Here is a 16,834-nt window from a genome sequence, read left to right on the forward strand (position 1 = left end):
ATATCAAGCAGGCCATCCAATATAATGCACTTCCAACCTCCTTAATCCCATGTAGGATCTCTGCTTTAACTTCTGTTTTTAACTTCCACTTAAGAAGTTCTTTCACAAGCCTCATACAGCCTAAAAATATATAAAAAAGTTTAGATACTTACCACATAAAAAATAAAACATTTTTGTTAAAGATTAAGTCACCTGTAACGCCACCATCAAAAGGGAGTAAACCAATGGATTTGGGCAATGTTTCTTGTAATCTCATTACCATTGGTTCTAGGTAGTTATATACGATTAAAGACCATCCTAATATTCATTGTGTCCTTCTCTATTTTTGTGTACATATTGCCAGTATGGCAGGTTGTCTGTTGGTCGTAATTGTATACTTTTATCAAGCATTGGTAACTAAAACAACTACCAATGTGCAGCAGAGAAATTACATGTTAAGGAAATTTCACCTTGTGGTTGCTGCAAAAAGTTATGTTGTTGGTATTTATGTTGCAAAAATTACGAAGATGTCCTCACACGGTCTTGATTTGTGGAATGGTAAATAAGTCTATGGGAGGATCAAAATATGATGTTGTTGTATCTGATTCCCTACAAATTGGGTTGCTGATGAGTCTGCAAAAGAACAAAAGACATAAATACCCTCCTCATTCTCATTTTCAAAAACTCATGGTTCAAGAGAACATACATGAGATAACAGAGAATCGACTTCTTTATGTGTATCCAGAAATTAAGATATTTGTCATATCAATGAAATGTAAACGGTTGCTATAAGAAGCTCCAAAATCAAGGATTCCATTAAACTGGTTGTTTCTTAGTACCCTGTGAAAAACCATTTTCAGTATTTTAATTTTTAACAAGAAAATAAAATAGGTAAAATTACGAAGATGTCCTCACATAGACTCTATTTGTGGAATGCGAAATAAGTCAACAGGTACTTATCCTCGAAGCCTTGTATCTTGCATCATCCTGAGTTCCTGACATTAGATGAAAACAACCAAACTTTTAGATGAAAACAAATATGAAATGTTTCATTTGGCTTTATAAAAAATCATAATAACTAATGATACTAAAAAGACCTCAATGTAGCACCTGGTTCTTGGTACGTATTCTTGTATTTAATTATGTTAATGATTTACAATTTTGGCCTTGGACTCGGCGAGTTGAAGGACTGACTCACCAAGTAGAAGCGGGATGAGACGCGGAGTTTAAGTTGCGGACTCGGCGAGTAGCCACTGTCTGGACAAAAAAACCCTAATCCAAGGGTTTGCACCCCATTTAAACGACCTTATGTAGCCTCCATCACTCCTCTATGCTCCCAAACACCCCTCACTGAAACCCTAGCCGTTTTTGAAGCAATCTAAGCCTTGTTGGTGGATTTTGGTGTTGTGATCTTAAGGAAGGAAGGAGAGAAGCTTGAGGAAGCAAGTAGAGATCAAGGGAACCTGAGTTTGTGCACCTTCTTCAGCTCATTGAAGGTAAAAAGCTGTGATCTTGCTCATTCATTTGTTAGATCCCTCTTTGGGGAGGTTTAGGGCTTTTATGAGCCATTTCTGGTGGCCAACCATGTGTGCAAACATGGTTGGGGGTTTAAGCTTCTGAATCATGTCATGAAATGAGTCACTAGGCAGATTTGGGTTGCTTTTGCACCCATGAAAGGTCCCATGTGCCATATGAGCTTGTTTTATGTCCTTTTGAGCTCAAAGTCCCATGCAAGCACATACAGTTTGTAACTTTACGTGCTAGATCGATTGTAGAAGCTTAGATCTATCTTTTGATCAAAGGATGTTCATCAGAAAGAAAAGATTTAGGGAGTGGACGTGACCAACTCGGCGAGTCCATTCTTGGACTCGGCGAGTCTAGGGGGTTCTGTCCCATTCTGTTGAGGGTCGAAAGGACCCAGTTGAGGGTGGAAAGTTTCAAGGGGGTCTCCGGGGAGTGACCCAACGTTATGGACTAAGCCATTGATCTGGAAGTTCATGGGACTCGGCGAGTGCATGAAGGTGCTCAGCGAGTCCAAGGCAATCTTCATAGAACTCGACGAGTTGTTCATACAACTCGGCGAGTCGAGGACGGAACGTGTTCATCGGATGAAGATTAACTCGACGAGTTGTTCATATAACTCAGCGAGTAGTATGAAGGACCATTGGGTATCAGTTAGGAAGTGAACTCGTCGAATCAATGCCTAACTCGACGAGTAGAGACGGGAGTAAGGACAAGCGATTGGATATGGACTCGACGAGTTGGCAAGCCAACTCGACGAGTCAGGTCAACTGGAAGTTGACTTTTACCTTGACTTGACTTTGGTTTGGAATCGGTCAGGGGTAAAATATTCTTTTTACCCTGGGAATAGTATCAATTTCTGATTAAGTGTTTTATGGAAATATAGCTGGGGGATCACCGGAGCAGCTGTCAGACATTTGCAGATCAGCTTTTTAGCAGCTAGCTTTTTTAGGTGAGTTACCTTCCAATAGGGGTGGGTCTAAGGCCACAATGCCGGCCCACCAAGTAGGAGTATTTTAGAAGATGATTGTCTTTGTGATAATTATCTTGGTATGGATACGTGTTTGGTTATGAGATATATATGTATGATATGTTACGTGCATCATAGGGATAGTTTTCCCTGACAGTGGTCCTTAGGACCGAAGGGTAGGTCAGTACTCGGATATGCCTGATTGTATGCTTATACCTTGTTGATGTATGCTACTAGTAGGGGGTGGAATAGACCTCAGCTACCGGTTGAAAGATACCGACGATGATTACCGGTTGAAAGATACCGATGATGATTACCGGTTTTAAGATATCGATGAAGACTACCGATTGAAAGATACCGATGATGATTACCGGTTGAAAGATACTGATGGTATTGTATGGTATGTAGTATGATGGGGGAACTCACTAAGATTTGTGCTTACGGTTTCAGTTTTTGGTTTCAGGTACCTCTTCGTCTAAGGGGAAGGAGCTGGCGGCGTAGCATGACATCACACATACATCTCATTTTACGCACGAAGTTTTTTGGGATTGTACTCTGATATGATATATGTTTATGACATGGGTTTCGAACATGATACATTGTTTTATGAAATGTCGTGTTGGCACGGTATTTTCTAAAGAATGTTTTTATGAAATAAATAATTAAAATGAAATTTTTGGGCTTGAATTTTGGGTTGTTACACTCAAGATTATAAACAAGTCCTAGTGTCAATGGAGAAGTTCCTGTTAACTGATTTTCTTCATATAACTTGCTCAGTTACCAATCAAAACACAATAACAATTTAACAAATCATATCTATCAAACTTCTGAAAGATTGTTATTCTTCTTACACATGTTTAAGATACATTTTGGAGCTGAAAAATTGTTATTCTTCTTACAAGTGTTGTTCTTGAAAAACCATCTTATGGAAGTTAAGAATATCATTCTTATGGAAGTTAAGAATACCATTCAATTTACAACACAATCAGTTAGTAGATCAGTAACAGTTCTACAAAAATCAGGTGCTTTCACCAGTTTCTTCATATTAGTTCAATAACCTACAATCATCTATAAGTCATACTAGATTACTACTGATGCAAGTCAATATCATTAATACTTCCCTATATATAAAAAATCCCTAATTATTGACCATTATAACGAATGAAATACAGTGAAAATTCTTCCTTAATAGACAAATTTTCATAATCCTAACTGTGAATATATTACTTGACTATATGTTTATATGCTAAAGTTTATCAATTACTAATAATCTTTTTCATCACTTTCAACAGGTCAAGAAGCACAATGTATATAGAGAAAGAGAATCATATCCAATTATGAGGCATGTTCTAAGTTCCTAATTCCCATTACAGGTTGTCATGACAGTGATCGGTGCTGAAAGCATATCTCGGTGAAAAAAATACCTTTCAATTGCAGAAGCAAAATCCACAGAGAAATCATATTGAATAACGAATAACCAGAAGGAAAATCAACAAAAAAATCGTTGATGTGGTTACAATTTATCAATATTGCATCTTCAAAACGAGAAGCTGTGAAACCATAGAAAATCACAATTCTAGTTTCAAACACGTAATTGCTAACATAAACCCCAATTTCAGTTTCAAACAGAGAATTACTAACCTAGGTTGCCGGAGTCGGATATGTATTCGTTAGAATTCGTAACCGGAGGTGAAAATGAAGCTGGTAGTTAGAATCGCCAACGTTGAAGGTAATCACCAGTGGTCTTCAGCAACTAGCATGAGGATTGAGAGAGAGGAAGAAGATTTGTCGGGAGTGGGAGGTGAGGAACTCACTAGGGGAGAATTGTCGATCGAGATAGAGAGAGAGAGAGAGAGAGAGTGAGACTGATGATTGAGCGTGCATGAATTAAACGAAGGGACCTGCTCTCGTAATTTCAGGCATAAAAAGCTATTAGGACGACAAGTCGTCCCTATAGTTGGATGTCCCAGTTTTATTTCGGTGAAATTATTAAAAAAATATGTTATTTTTGATTTTTGTTATTTGTTGGAGCGATAATTCGTTGCCACAGGTTTTTCAAGAACGCGTCAAACCCACTTCATTTCCCGCTTAACATGTTGAGACGACAAGTCGTCGCTGTAGCTTCAAAAGTCAAAAAAAAGATCGTCAACTCTATAGCGACGACAAGCCTATAGTGACGACAAATGTCGTCCCTATAGATGCTTATTCTTGTAGTGACACTCAAATATTGTTAGTCATGATCAAATTGTTTCGATCTAGAACGCATAATGAAATAACCGTGAGCACTTACCAATTTCCAGCAATAAGGATTGCCCAAATGACTTAAAAACTTATCAACAATTGCAAATGAGATTGATTATGAAAAAAAAATGCAAAAACCCATTTGGAATATAAGTCAAAAACGAATCGGGAAGGATATGATAATGTTGAGTCAGCTTTGACTCTTTCAAAGCAATCGTTAGGATATCTTTGAGAAAATGGAAGCACCATATTGAGAATAAATTAAGTGGGTTAAGATTGAATCGAGCAAGTAGACTTCCTGAACAAACATTGAGTCGATTTTGATCAAGTAAATTGAGTGTGAAAGTGATTATTTGAAGAACCAATTTTAACAAAATCATAATTTTGAGAATAAAGTGGGTTAAGAACACATTCTTCATCTAATCATCTTCCTCTACAAGGTCTAAGAAGTAGCATCCGGGTAAAATCTAGTAGTAGCACGAGGGAACATCAAAAAATTTATACTTCTCTAACAAACTTGAGGGGTAGCAATTCTACATGTGGGCTACCAAACAACAATCCATTAACCAAAATCGAAGTCAAACACGTGTGTCAAATGGCCAAACTGTACGTAACATCAGAAACCGTATGTTAGTTAATCTTGTCTACAGTTTATATGACTATTTTCCGAAAAAATGATAATTTTTTGCTACTTTATGAATAGTCATTAAGGGATTAAGGGATTAGATTGTGCTTGTAATTTTCTCATTAAAATTAGCGTAAAATAAAAATATTAGCAGAAAAATTCAATTAAGTATGGGCCGAAAAGGATTTATTAATTGTACACTGTTATTTAAAAACACTGTAAGATTAAGATAAGTTTAGTTTTATCAGTATACTAAGTTAAAACCCGTGGAACCCACGGGTGCTAATTTTGAATTGAATTTAAAAATTAATTATTTAATAAAATTATATTTCATTAATTCTGATAACTTATGAATTTTAATATTGCATTTTTCAATAATTTTTTTATTTGTAAGTATTTAATTACAAAGTAAATGGGAAGTATTTAATTAGGAATGAAGATTTTTGAAAACTCTTATTTTTGATGCATGATTCTTGTTGGACATATGCATATGATGCATTATGAATGTGTGTAATGAAATTAACATAAAATACAACAATACATAATTATAAAAAAATACAGTAATATGATGGATTAAGTGTGATTTGCTAAAAATGAATAAAATATGTTACAAAAAAGTTGGCTACAATTTTCGAAAAACTTCCTTATAAACAACATTGGAAGTTTTATTTGTGGGTTTTCCATCTTTATCTAAAATTAATAATTTTAATCCCTCTCTACTCTGAACTCTAGATAAGGCAACATGCAATTGTCCATGTGAAAAAAATGGATCTTTCAGAAACAAACCAACCTTTGATAACGATTGTCCTTGACTCTTATTAATAGTCATTGCAAAACATACGGCCAAAGGAAACTGTCTTCTTGTGAATTTGAAGAAAATCTTTTTTTCTGATGGAGTTAAAGACATTCTTGGAATAAAAGTCTGATTAGTTCCAGTTATTATACGTTCCTCAATAACACGTTTGCCCAATGATAACACCTGTAGTCTTGTGCCATTACATAAGCCGTTTTTCTGATCAATATTTCTCAGTAACATTACTGGAACACCAATTTTTAAAACTAACTTATGATTTGGTAAACCGGATACTTTGAGACCATTTAATACATCAGGAGAGTATAAATTTGAATCAAATTGATCATGTAGAAATTCGGATTCACATATGATGTCTGAACTTATATATTCAACTTCATCTCCTCGAAACTTCTTAAGCAGACGGTCGTTTATTTCCTGGACAACTTCATTTTTTGGAGCAAGTATCGCTCTTTCTTGGAAATAACTTATATCGCTATAGTTCTCTAAAATTGAAGGATATACAAACTCAATTAAGGAATCTATAGGATCATGTGAATCATTAATGAGGATATCATCCGGAATATCGATAATCGTTTCACCGTCGTTCGGACCACCAAGTTTTCCTTCTCCTATATCCAACAACCAATTTGCAAAATCTCTTATTTTTCCTATATCTGATTGATCATTTCCAACAGTTAGCCTCATGTTTTTTTGTTAATCTATGGACTTTGCAATATTCCCATAAATATGAAGAACTCAAAGAAGCATTTACAATGTTCTGTTTACTGCCACCCGGAACAACACGTAGAATTTGTCTAAAATCTCCTCCAAAGACAATAACTTTCCCTCCAAATGGAATATTTGAGATGGTTAAATTTACGCACCTTAATAAATCCTTCAAAGTTCGATCTAAAGCTTCAAATGCATGGTTATGGACCATAGGTGCTTCTTCCCAAATTATTAAAGAGGTTTTTCTTATTAAGTTAGCCAACTCACGGTTTGGATTTATGTTACAAAAAGAATCCTCTGTAAGCTCAAATGGAATTATAAATCGAGAGTGTGTTGTTCTACCACCGGGCAATAATAAGGAAGCAATACCGCTTGAAGCAACATTTAATACAATATTTCCTTCAGATCTAATTGCTGCAAATATTGTTTTCCATAAAAAAGTTTTACCCGTTCCACCATAACCGTAAACAAAGAAGACACCTCCTTTATTTTCTTGAATAACACTCATGATGTTTAGGAAAATGTTACGTTGCTCATTTGTTAATGCAAGAAACATACGATCATAGTCATTCTTTATCACGGGAATGTCGTAATCTAGCTCCTCGGTGATAAGTCGATTGTTTGAAGAAGAAACGGATTCAACATCTGGGTATGGCATGTTTTTGAAGTTTTTGAGAGTAGAGGTGTTTCGAAGTAAAATTTGTTGTATTTCGAACAAAGTTAAGTTCTTAAGTTCATCTACCCCGAGTGACAATTCTGCACGAAAATATTAAATAATTAATAAAATATGTGGTCGATATTTAATAATTTTATTACTAATTATTTAATGGTTGTTGAATAATAAAAAGAAATTAATTTAAAAAAAATAAGAAAAAATGTTATACCTGCAGACTTAAATCTTTGTCGTTGGCTATATAGAATTCCATCTGCCAAATATTCCCATGGATTTTCCCAAACGACCTCTGGTTTTGACATACTATTACACATCAACAATGTAGCAAATAAAAAGCGTAGATAAAAAACAGATCCAGAATGACTTGCTTCTTTAATTGCATCAACGTATTCCTTGTCATCATCTAATATCCCGAGTGCATAACAAGCATCTCTAAAAGAAGAATGTGTTTGACCATTTACCGTGCGAATTTCATCAAATGATGTTGGTCCTTTTACTTTATTTAAAAGAATCCTTAAGAATATGCTTCACCTAGTTTAGGTGAAACAGAATGAATTCTACCGATGGCTTTTCCCACTTTCCTTCGCTTCCAAAACCTACCATTTAATATCCAAACAAACTTTGTAGGGAATTCAACATATGTGAGTTTTCGTGCTTCACTGTCGATTGCATTACACTCCATCCAAGCTGTGAACTTTGAAGCCGCAACAGAAGGTTTGTCAAGAACATCATCAATATCATCGTCTTCGCCATATACAATATGTTGTTGATTAGGAAGATGAAAAGGTATTCTGACAACAGAAGGATATCTGCAATGAACATCATATCTAAAAATTCGCCATGATGCTTCACATGCTGATAAATATCTACAATCGTAATATACAGCTATTTCATCGACCGCAACATTATTTTCACATTCATTATTGGTTGGTACAACAGCAACTGTAGCTCTATCAGGACCCTTGTTTATGTATTTAAACAAATACTTTATAGAAGATCCCTGATTACACCATTCAATATTAATATGTGCCTGATATCTTTCAATAGATATTTGTTGTATGGAACAACATTTCTATTATCCAACCTTACACCTGATTTTTCTACAAAATAACCATCGTTTCTTCGCCTATATAACGGAAAACCATTCTGATCAACAGAGGAATGATTACTGAATTGTTTTGGAAAGTTTTTAGAGCACTTTTTATCCACCATGCATGGAGAATTGATATTTTCAGCTCAACATGGACCATGAATCATAAACTCATTTGCAAGTGAATACAATTCAGGATCTTCAATTTTGTCTGGTATCTCTGCTAAAATTATCGGATCCATAAGTTCAACAGTTGGTAGCTTGTTGTCAGAATGCATGAATAGACATATATGACTATGCGGCAAACCTCTTTTTTGAAATTCAATGGTATAACACATCTGTAAAAGAATTTTCCAAAAAAAAAATGTGATTAGATATTAAAACATATTTAAAATATAATAATAAGATCAATGTTTTATAAAAAATTATAAAATATAGTTTTAATTACATGCTTGAACTTTGCCGAAAATTTGTTTCTCCCTTAAGTCTTTAATGAATGCATCAAGCTTGATCTTGAACAACCTACATAGTATATCAGGCATGTCTTCTGGTTGAAGTGAAGTATCCTTAAGAAACCTTTTAATCTCAGGCCATTTGGGATTACACGTAAAGGTTATGAAGAAATCAGGATATCCAAACAATTTACATAGTGACATGGCATCCAAATAGTTTTGCAGCATATAGCGTGCACCACCAGTAAAGGATGAAGGTAATATGACACGTTGGCCGACATTCGAGATATCATTCGTTTCTTGAGCTTTTTGGTTACGTAAATTTTCATAAGAATCACATCTAAGAACATGTTGTTGCCTACGTATGTAGTACATTCTCTCCGTTTCCATCATAGTATAGGCATCTACCAGAAATTGTTGAAACAACCTTCTTGAATTAAGTATGAGAGAGAACGAATGATCTCTGTCTTGAATCCTATAAGCGAAATATTCTCTCATTGTACATTTCGCACGCGTGCTGTCGGTCGTAAATGACACACCTCTATGAAGAATGTCTACACTGTAACCATCATCCCCATATGGAAATAGCAATGGATATTGGAGAGGAAGGTACGAAGGATGCAATTCACTGATACGTTGTAGACAACCATTTTTTGTTTGAACGATGATATCCCTCTTTTCGATTGAATCCGAAATGTCACCAATTATTAAAGCAGCAACCTCAGAAGTAGTCGGTAGGTTATATGTTCTTCCATCTTGCTCCCTTCTCCCGATAAGTCGTAATTTCATATCAACTTCTGGATTTTTCTAAAAAGTATCTTTTACCATCCTATAAGATCTAACCAAGACATTATTTGAATCCAACATCACCTTAATATCTTCAATAATATCACTATCAATTGATGTTGATTGATCCTTTTCACCACTAAAATAAATAAATTTATACATAATATTAGTAATATATATATATATATATATATATATATATATATATATATATATAATTATGAAAAAGAAGTTTGAAAAAATACCGAAAACATCTTTGTCTATTTGTAATTTCGTTGTCAGTGTCATAAATGTATAACTGAGAGAATTTTGGTTCCGATCCTTTTGCTGGTAGACTTCCAATACTATGATAATTTTGACCACCCAATCTAAAAATGTATGGAGCGTTTCCTCTATTGATTGAAGAATCAATTTTACCACCCATCAACGTAAAAGAAAACATTGAATTGTAACGTCGAATGATTTTCATGAAGTGTTTGCTTTTTGAATCCATATTTCGGAACATTCTTTCATAAGTCGGGGGTGCATTCTTTAAATCTGGAAGTTAAACTTTGCCATAAGCATAGGCGGATTATGTATAGGGCTAGGAGGGGCTTTGGCCCCCCCTGAAATTTTGGTTATAATAGCAAATATATCTTCAAAAAATTTAATTATAGGCCTGTTAGTTTTAAATTTGGGTTGTGGCCCCTCCCAATTTCAGTCCGATTTCCAAACCAAACGACAAGAAGTCAAAATTGATTCGTATCCTACCCAGTTCCTCCCCATCGTCGCTAGTCGCTACCTCCTTACCTCGATTAGCCGCTGCCTGTTGGTCATGCCATTCACCACCGCAACAACTGTCACCGTTCATCGGAAATTAGGTATGTAATACTCAGTGTTTCTTTCTTCTCCTGTTCTCTCGTTCTCTTAATCTCTCGGATTCATCTCCTCTTGAAATTGGAATAGTATAATTAGGAATTAGAATTTACAAATCTGAAATCTCAATTCTCATATCCTGAGTTAGTTTAGGGTTTCTGTTTTTTACTTAGTTGTCTAGTACTCTAGTTGATGATTTGTTTAGCTCATCAAGTTGATGATTTGCTTAGCTCATCAAGCTATCGATTAAGGACACCATAGTAACATAAAAAAATTGATTTGGTTCTCCTTTAGAGAAAATCAAAGTAAACGTGGGGCCCCACGATAGGTTGGATTGTTAAAAACTTCATACGACAATGGAGTGTCCGACGCCTGCCAGTCACCACCGTCCACCTACTGTTGAGTTGTTCTGCACTTCTGATGTTCTTTCTTGTTCACAGAACTGAAGAAAATCAGGTATGCTCCTGAGTGATCTCCTGTTTGGCTGTTATGTCTTCTCTCTTTTCCAATTCTACTAGAAATTAGCAGCTAATCTATTGAGTATTGAAACTAGAATATTGAATTCGTTTCCTCCGTTCCCTATTTTGCTTGTGGTTGGGATTTGGTACTCAACTAATTATGATTTCACACATATTTAAATGGATTTTTGTAGATAATTTATAATGTTTGTCTAGAATGCGATGATTGGAATTTGGGAATCAACCAATTAGGACTTCATACACTGTTAAATGTTCTCTTTTGTAGAAATTTGCTAATGTTTTGTCTAAATTGAGCTGATGAGTGATGAGTGATGAGCATTACTTCTGTTTATCTAATATTTGATTTGTATTGTCCTAATTTTGATTTAAGTTAGAGGCTGATTTTGAATGAATTTTTCCTCCATTTTGATTTTTATAGATACAATCATGGTAATTTTTGGTATTTTGATGTTTAATTGCTGAAATTAGGTTTCTTTATTTATAAAAACGTTAATTTTAGTTTCTAATACTTACGCCCCCCCCCCCCCCCCTAAATTATATGTTCAAGCTCCGCCCCTGGCCGTAAGCACAACATAATGAATAATTTGTGTTCCCTTTTCTTTACCTCTAATGGATTCATTTTTCCATAACTTTGCACGACATGTTTGACATACAATATCTTGATCACCATGATCCAAATATTATGTAAAATAAAAGTGTTGAATAAAATATCAATGAATTTTATAAATATATACAACATAGTATTCGAAAAATTAAATATAAATAAAAGTTAATAAAATGAATTGAAAAACCTTTTGAACAGGCTGTACAACATCATCTGATTCCAAAGCAACTTGATTTAAGGAGACAGATTGAATACTCTAAAAAATAAAATGGAAATATGTTATTCCATATGTATTTAAACAGTAAAGAATTATAATTGTTCAAAAATAAAAGGTTATGTACCATAAGTTCTATTTTACTTTCCAATTCAGAAACAATTGACATATCTTCTGTAACTCTAAGAACTGTGTAGATGTTATTATAGTTGTTGACATTGTATTCTGTAATATCTACAAGAAAACCAAACTTGCGGTTTTTCAAAACGTTAAGTTGCATTGGAAATAGTCCACCACTGTCTCCGGCCTGTAAGATATATTTTAATAAATTAAAAAAAAGTAAATGTTTTATGATTTTAAGATATGAATAATATACCGCTTCATGTATCTTTTTTAACTCGTATGCACTTATATTTAACAGCCTCTTTGCTTCCCTATCAAAAAGAGTCAATCCAATGGTTCCAGTACAATCTTGTACGTTGATTGGAATTATATACCTAAAACAAAAAAATTATGTCATTGTTAGTTTTCTTTACCGATTGATAAAATTAATAGAAATAAATATGTGTTTACTTTATAACTGTCTGAATTTCAGATTTTTTACATTGTGCATTTGTACACCCGACAACAATAGTTTCTGAAATTTTTTCAGGGTCGGTATACGAATGATTGGCTTTGGGAACAGGGGTTATATTTTTTCCACATATGTTGCATGCTTCATAATACCATGATAGATTCTGCCTTATATTAACAATGGAAGCAACTAATAATAACTTCATTTCCTGTATCAAATTAAATGTAAAAGTTATTAAAATAAATTATGCAAAAATAAAATGTAAAACATATGAAATAATGCAATATATCTTAATTGGTTTGGTGATCTCACAAACTGTTTTTAATGGAAAATTGCCCTTAAAGTCATCTGTATATGAAGAAGAGTAGCTTTGAAGTGTAGTTATGTTTTTTCAGTTATACGAAATTGTCATGACATTTCAATTTGTGATGTTTAAATTAAATTAAAAAAATATTAGGATTTGTATTATTTTAACTTAAAATACATTATAAAAAATTAAAAAACAATTGTAAACTAACTTATTTTTAAACTCATTTATTTCATAAATGTCAGAATTTATGAACAATTTCGTTACTTTAAAATGACTTTTAGCTTCACCAATACCTGTAAAAAATGTGTACCCAATTAATAAAAAGTATATAAAAACAATAATTATAAACATGTATATATAAAGAGTGAATACAAATCATTCCAAATGTTTAGCTTCAAAAACTGCATCACGATAACAACACAATTAACAGTCGGGTTATTTTTTAGGTATTCTGACATTTGATATGCTTGACTTCCAAAAATAGTAACCTTCAAATGTACAGAACTAAATAAACTAGAAAATCATATATTAATATTAATTTGTGAATAATTAAAGATAATAAATAAATTAAAAAATATAATTTCACTCTAGGTTGCTAAGCGTGAGTTTTATATAATGCTTGGATTCTAATAGATTTGAAGTTTCAAGAGGCCTAAATGACACAATCTGTCCAATAACATCTACACAGGAGATAACACAAGATAAACTATTGCATTAATATCATAATATTTAAATAATAAAATGTATAACCAAGAACACAAATGATAAAAAATGATTTGAATAAAATTTTATAACTAACCAAAGAATGTGTCTCTTGGGCATGTTTGTTCTATGATAGAATTAAAATCAACAAACATAAATCCATTGACCGGACCCGAGAAATCATCACACTTTTTTAGGATGCTTTTCCAATCCAAAGTTAAGGTTTGTTTATGAACTGTATAACTAAAACCATTAGTAACAACAGCCATATTGAGTTTTATAACTATATAACTTTCATCTTCCTTTAAAAGATGACGAAATCTGGAGAAATTTTGATTGAAGACACGAGCATGGTATTGTGTACCCTGTTAAAAAAAATTAAGAATTATTATTTTGTTGAAACATGTGTAATATTGAATGATGAATAAAAAATATATGAAATACAACAAACCTCATCATCCATCAGGATCATTTCAATTGAACAAACTTTATTATTTCTCACAAAGTTCCAAATTTTAAGAACCCGAACCTTGATATGTGATTTTTCATCTATCTGGTCAATGTTTTTTAGGTAAACTTTATTTCCTATATTCATATTCTGTAAGAAAATTTAAACCATATAGAATTGTAAGGGAAAATAGCAAACTTCAAGAATGTACAGAACATCCTAACTAACAACTAAAACAGAAAAATTATAAATCAGCACATGACAAAAACCATTAATTCATATGAAATAATTTTTTAGATTCAATAAATATTTTTTAATAAAATGGAATACAAACAAAAACCAATAATTCATATGAAATATTTTTTTAGATTGAATAAAACTTTTTATAATAAAATAGAACAAAAATATAAATTGCCCCGCTTCTGTTTTAATTTTTAATTATTTGATTGCATTTTTTTATGTTAATTTTTTCCAGATTTATTTTCCCTGATTTAACTAATGGCATTTTCGGATTTACAGTTTGAAAAAAGATGGCATTTTCCTAAATTAAAAATCACAGCAAAACAATATATTTAACATGTAGATATATTTAAATATAAAATTAACATGTAAAAGACAATTATACCGACAATGCCCCTGCAACTCACTAATAGATAACATAACAATTAGTAATGGTAATGTAAATATCTTGAACTTGTACTGCTAAATGCTCATTTATTCATCTACATTCATACGTAAATAGACAAAGTAATAATAATTGACATCATAAATTAGGTTTACAGTAACAGCAAATAAAAGTAAATGTAACAGCAAAATAAAATAAAAAACATATTCTAATAGTTAAAGCTTCAAATCTGAAGAAGACTATTCATTTTTTTTAAAGAAAATGAAATTCTCATGTTCATTAGTTTTTTCGTCCTCATCTACATTCATATGTAAATAGACAAAGTAATAATAATTGACATCATAAATTAGGTTTACAGTAACAGCAAATCAAAGTAAATGTAACAGCAAAACAAAAAAAACATACTGTAATAGTTAAAGCCTCAGATCTGAAGCAGAGTATTTTTTTTAAAGAAAATCAAGTTCTCATGTTCATTACTTTTTTCGTCTTTTTAACTGAAAAGGTAGAAGAAGATGATGATTAACAAGAATTAGTAAAAAGAAGAAGAAGAAGATCACTCATATAATGACAAAATGATAAAACTGATAAATCAGACCATGAAGAGCATAGAAATATTAGTAATCCTGATATTTTAATACACTAACCTGATATTTGATTTTTGAAGCGTTGCAGAATGAAGAATAATAAGTTTGCAAAGATTTCTATGGAGTAGAATGGTAAAAACAAAAGAACCGTATGAATGGTATTTATGTTTGCAAAGATTTCTATAAATCAATAAGAATCAAGAAGATTAGGTTTGCAAAGAATAATATTGCAGATTTTTAGGGATTTAATGATTGCAAATTATTTAATTTGCAATCAAAATAAACAAACTTTCAAAATTAATCGGGAATTTCAAATCTGAATATTGATTAACCAATTTTTTCAAATTATTTCCATAACTTTTATTCATTTAAAATTATTGGTTGAATATTTTGAAAGCATTTGTTTGCTGAATTGTCCGGATTTATTATATTTGGATTGAATGACATTTACTTAAATATAGATGAATAAATGAGCGGGAAAACTCAATTTTGGGGGTTCTATAGATTGACACGTGGCAGAGTTGTACTTATTTATTAGGATTAGGATAGGATTTATTAAGTATTATAATAATTTAATATAGTGCATTTATTACATTAACGAGATAAAAAAAACAAAAGAAACTTAGATTTTGAAAGTTAACCATTTAGTTATTGATTTTACGTGGAGACGAAGTTATCCGGATGTATGTACAATTAGAAGCCCACAAGGAAGCTTTACATCCAAAACCCTAATATTTAAATATTACATTCCTAAATTACCAATACACCTCTAATCTTCATTCCCCCTCCATATTCTTACCGATTTGAACATGGGCAATTTGGTCATTACACATAACCATCCGAACTAAAAAAGGAAACTACATCCGGTATAAATCCACATCTCCTCTCAATCTTCATAATACACATACCAACATAGCAAAATCAAATCGGCAAGATCAGAAGGTGTTGAAGCTCTATGGATATTGAAAGCAGTTGGAACGATGGGTTAGAAACCGATAAACTGTTCTTCGAGAAGCTAACTGCAGCCTCCAACAACGACAACGTTGAAGGACATACACCCATGTTGTTGGCCTACAATGATCATGATCGTATCCGACACATGCGGAATTTCCTGCGTGTCTACCCTTTAACTAAACCTAGAGACGATGTGAAATCCATGATCATGAAGAAGAAGAAGAATTACTTGCATGAAAAGATTTCAACGTTTGTTTCTTTGTTGTCGTGGACAATAAGGACGATAAAGTCTGATTAATCTTAATTAATTGATCGATGTATATATATGGTTAATTTGGCGTTTAAAAGCTTTCTGTTCGTGTCTAGGGTTTTTGGTTGCAAATTAATTATTCTTAATATTTAGTTAACATATCATACTGCATATAACTTTTACCTACGATCGTGTCTTTTATGGGTTTGGATATTTGAGTGATATATATTAAAAAAAATCATCATTTAACCTTTTTTTAAAACGATGATTATAAAGGTTCATGATGAAATCTTCGCGTGACTGTCTTTGTTCAACATTTATTTATTTTAATTTTTTTTTTTGAACCGATCAAATAACACCTGCTAAGTATCACTAG

At 32.6% G+C, this 16,834-nt stretch overlaps 1 protein-coding gene across 1 annotated transcript; it reads right to left on the reverse strand.

The window, feature by feature from the left end:
* Nucleotides 1-795: 795 nt before the first annotated feature.
* LOC111884203 (uncharacterized) lies at nt 796-16,080 on the reverse strand. The gene is made up of 16 exons (XM_052771273.1): nt 16,054-16,080; nt 14,049-14,195; nt 13,695-13,962; nt 13,160-13,188; nt 12,585-12,793; nt 12,388-12,508; nt 12,139-12,318; nt 11,985-12,053; nt 9,080-9,880; nt 8,811-8,959; nt 8,621-8,699; nt 8,132-8,531; nt 7,743-8,021; nt 6,862-7,614; nt 6,127-6,803; nt 796-819 (listed from the first exon to the last, which is right to left on the reverse strand). The coding sequence occupies exons 1-16, from the start codon at nt 16,078-16,080 to the stop codon at nt 796-798; spliced, it is 4,212 nt and encodes a 1,403-aa protein (XP_052627233.1).
* Nucleotides 16,081-16,834: the final 754 nt, after the last annotated feature.

This window comes from Lactuca sativa, chromosome 4, assembly GCF_002870075.4.
Source record: "Lactuca sativa cultivar Salinas chromosome 4, Lsat_Salinas_v11, whole genome shotgun sequence".
In the NCBI taxonomy this organism is placed as follows: Eukaryota; Viridiplantae; Streptophyta; class Magnoliopsida; order Asterales; family Asteraceae; genus Lactuca; species Lactuca sativa.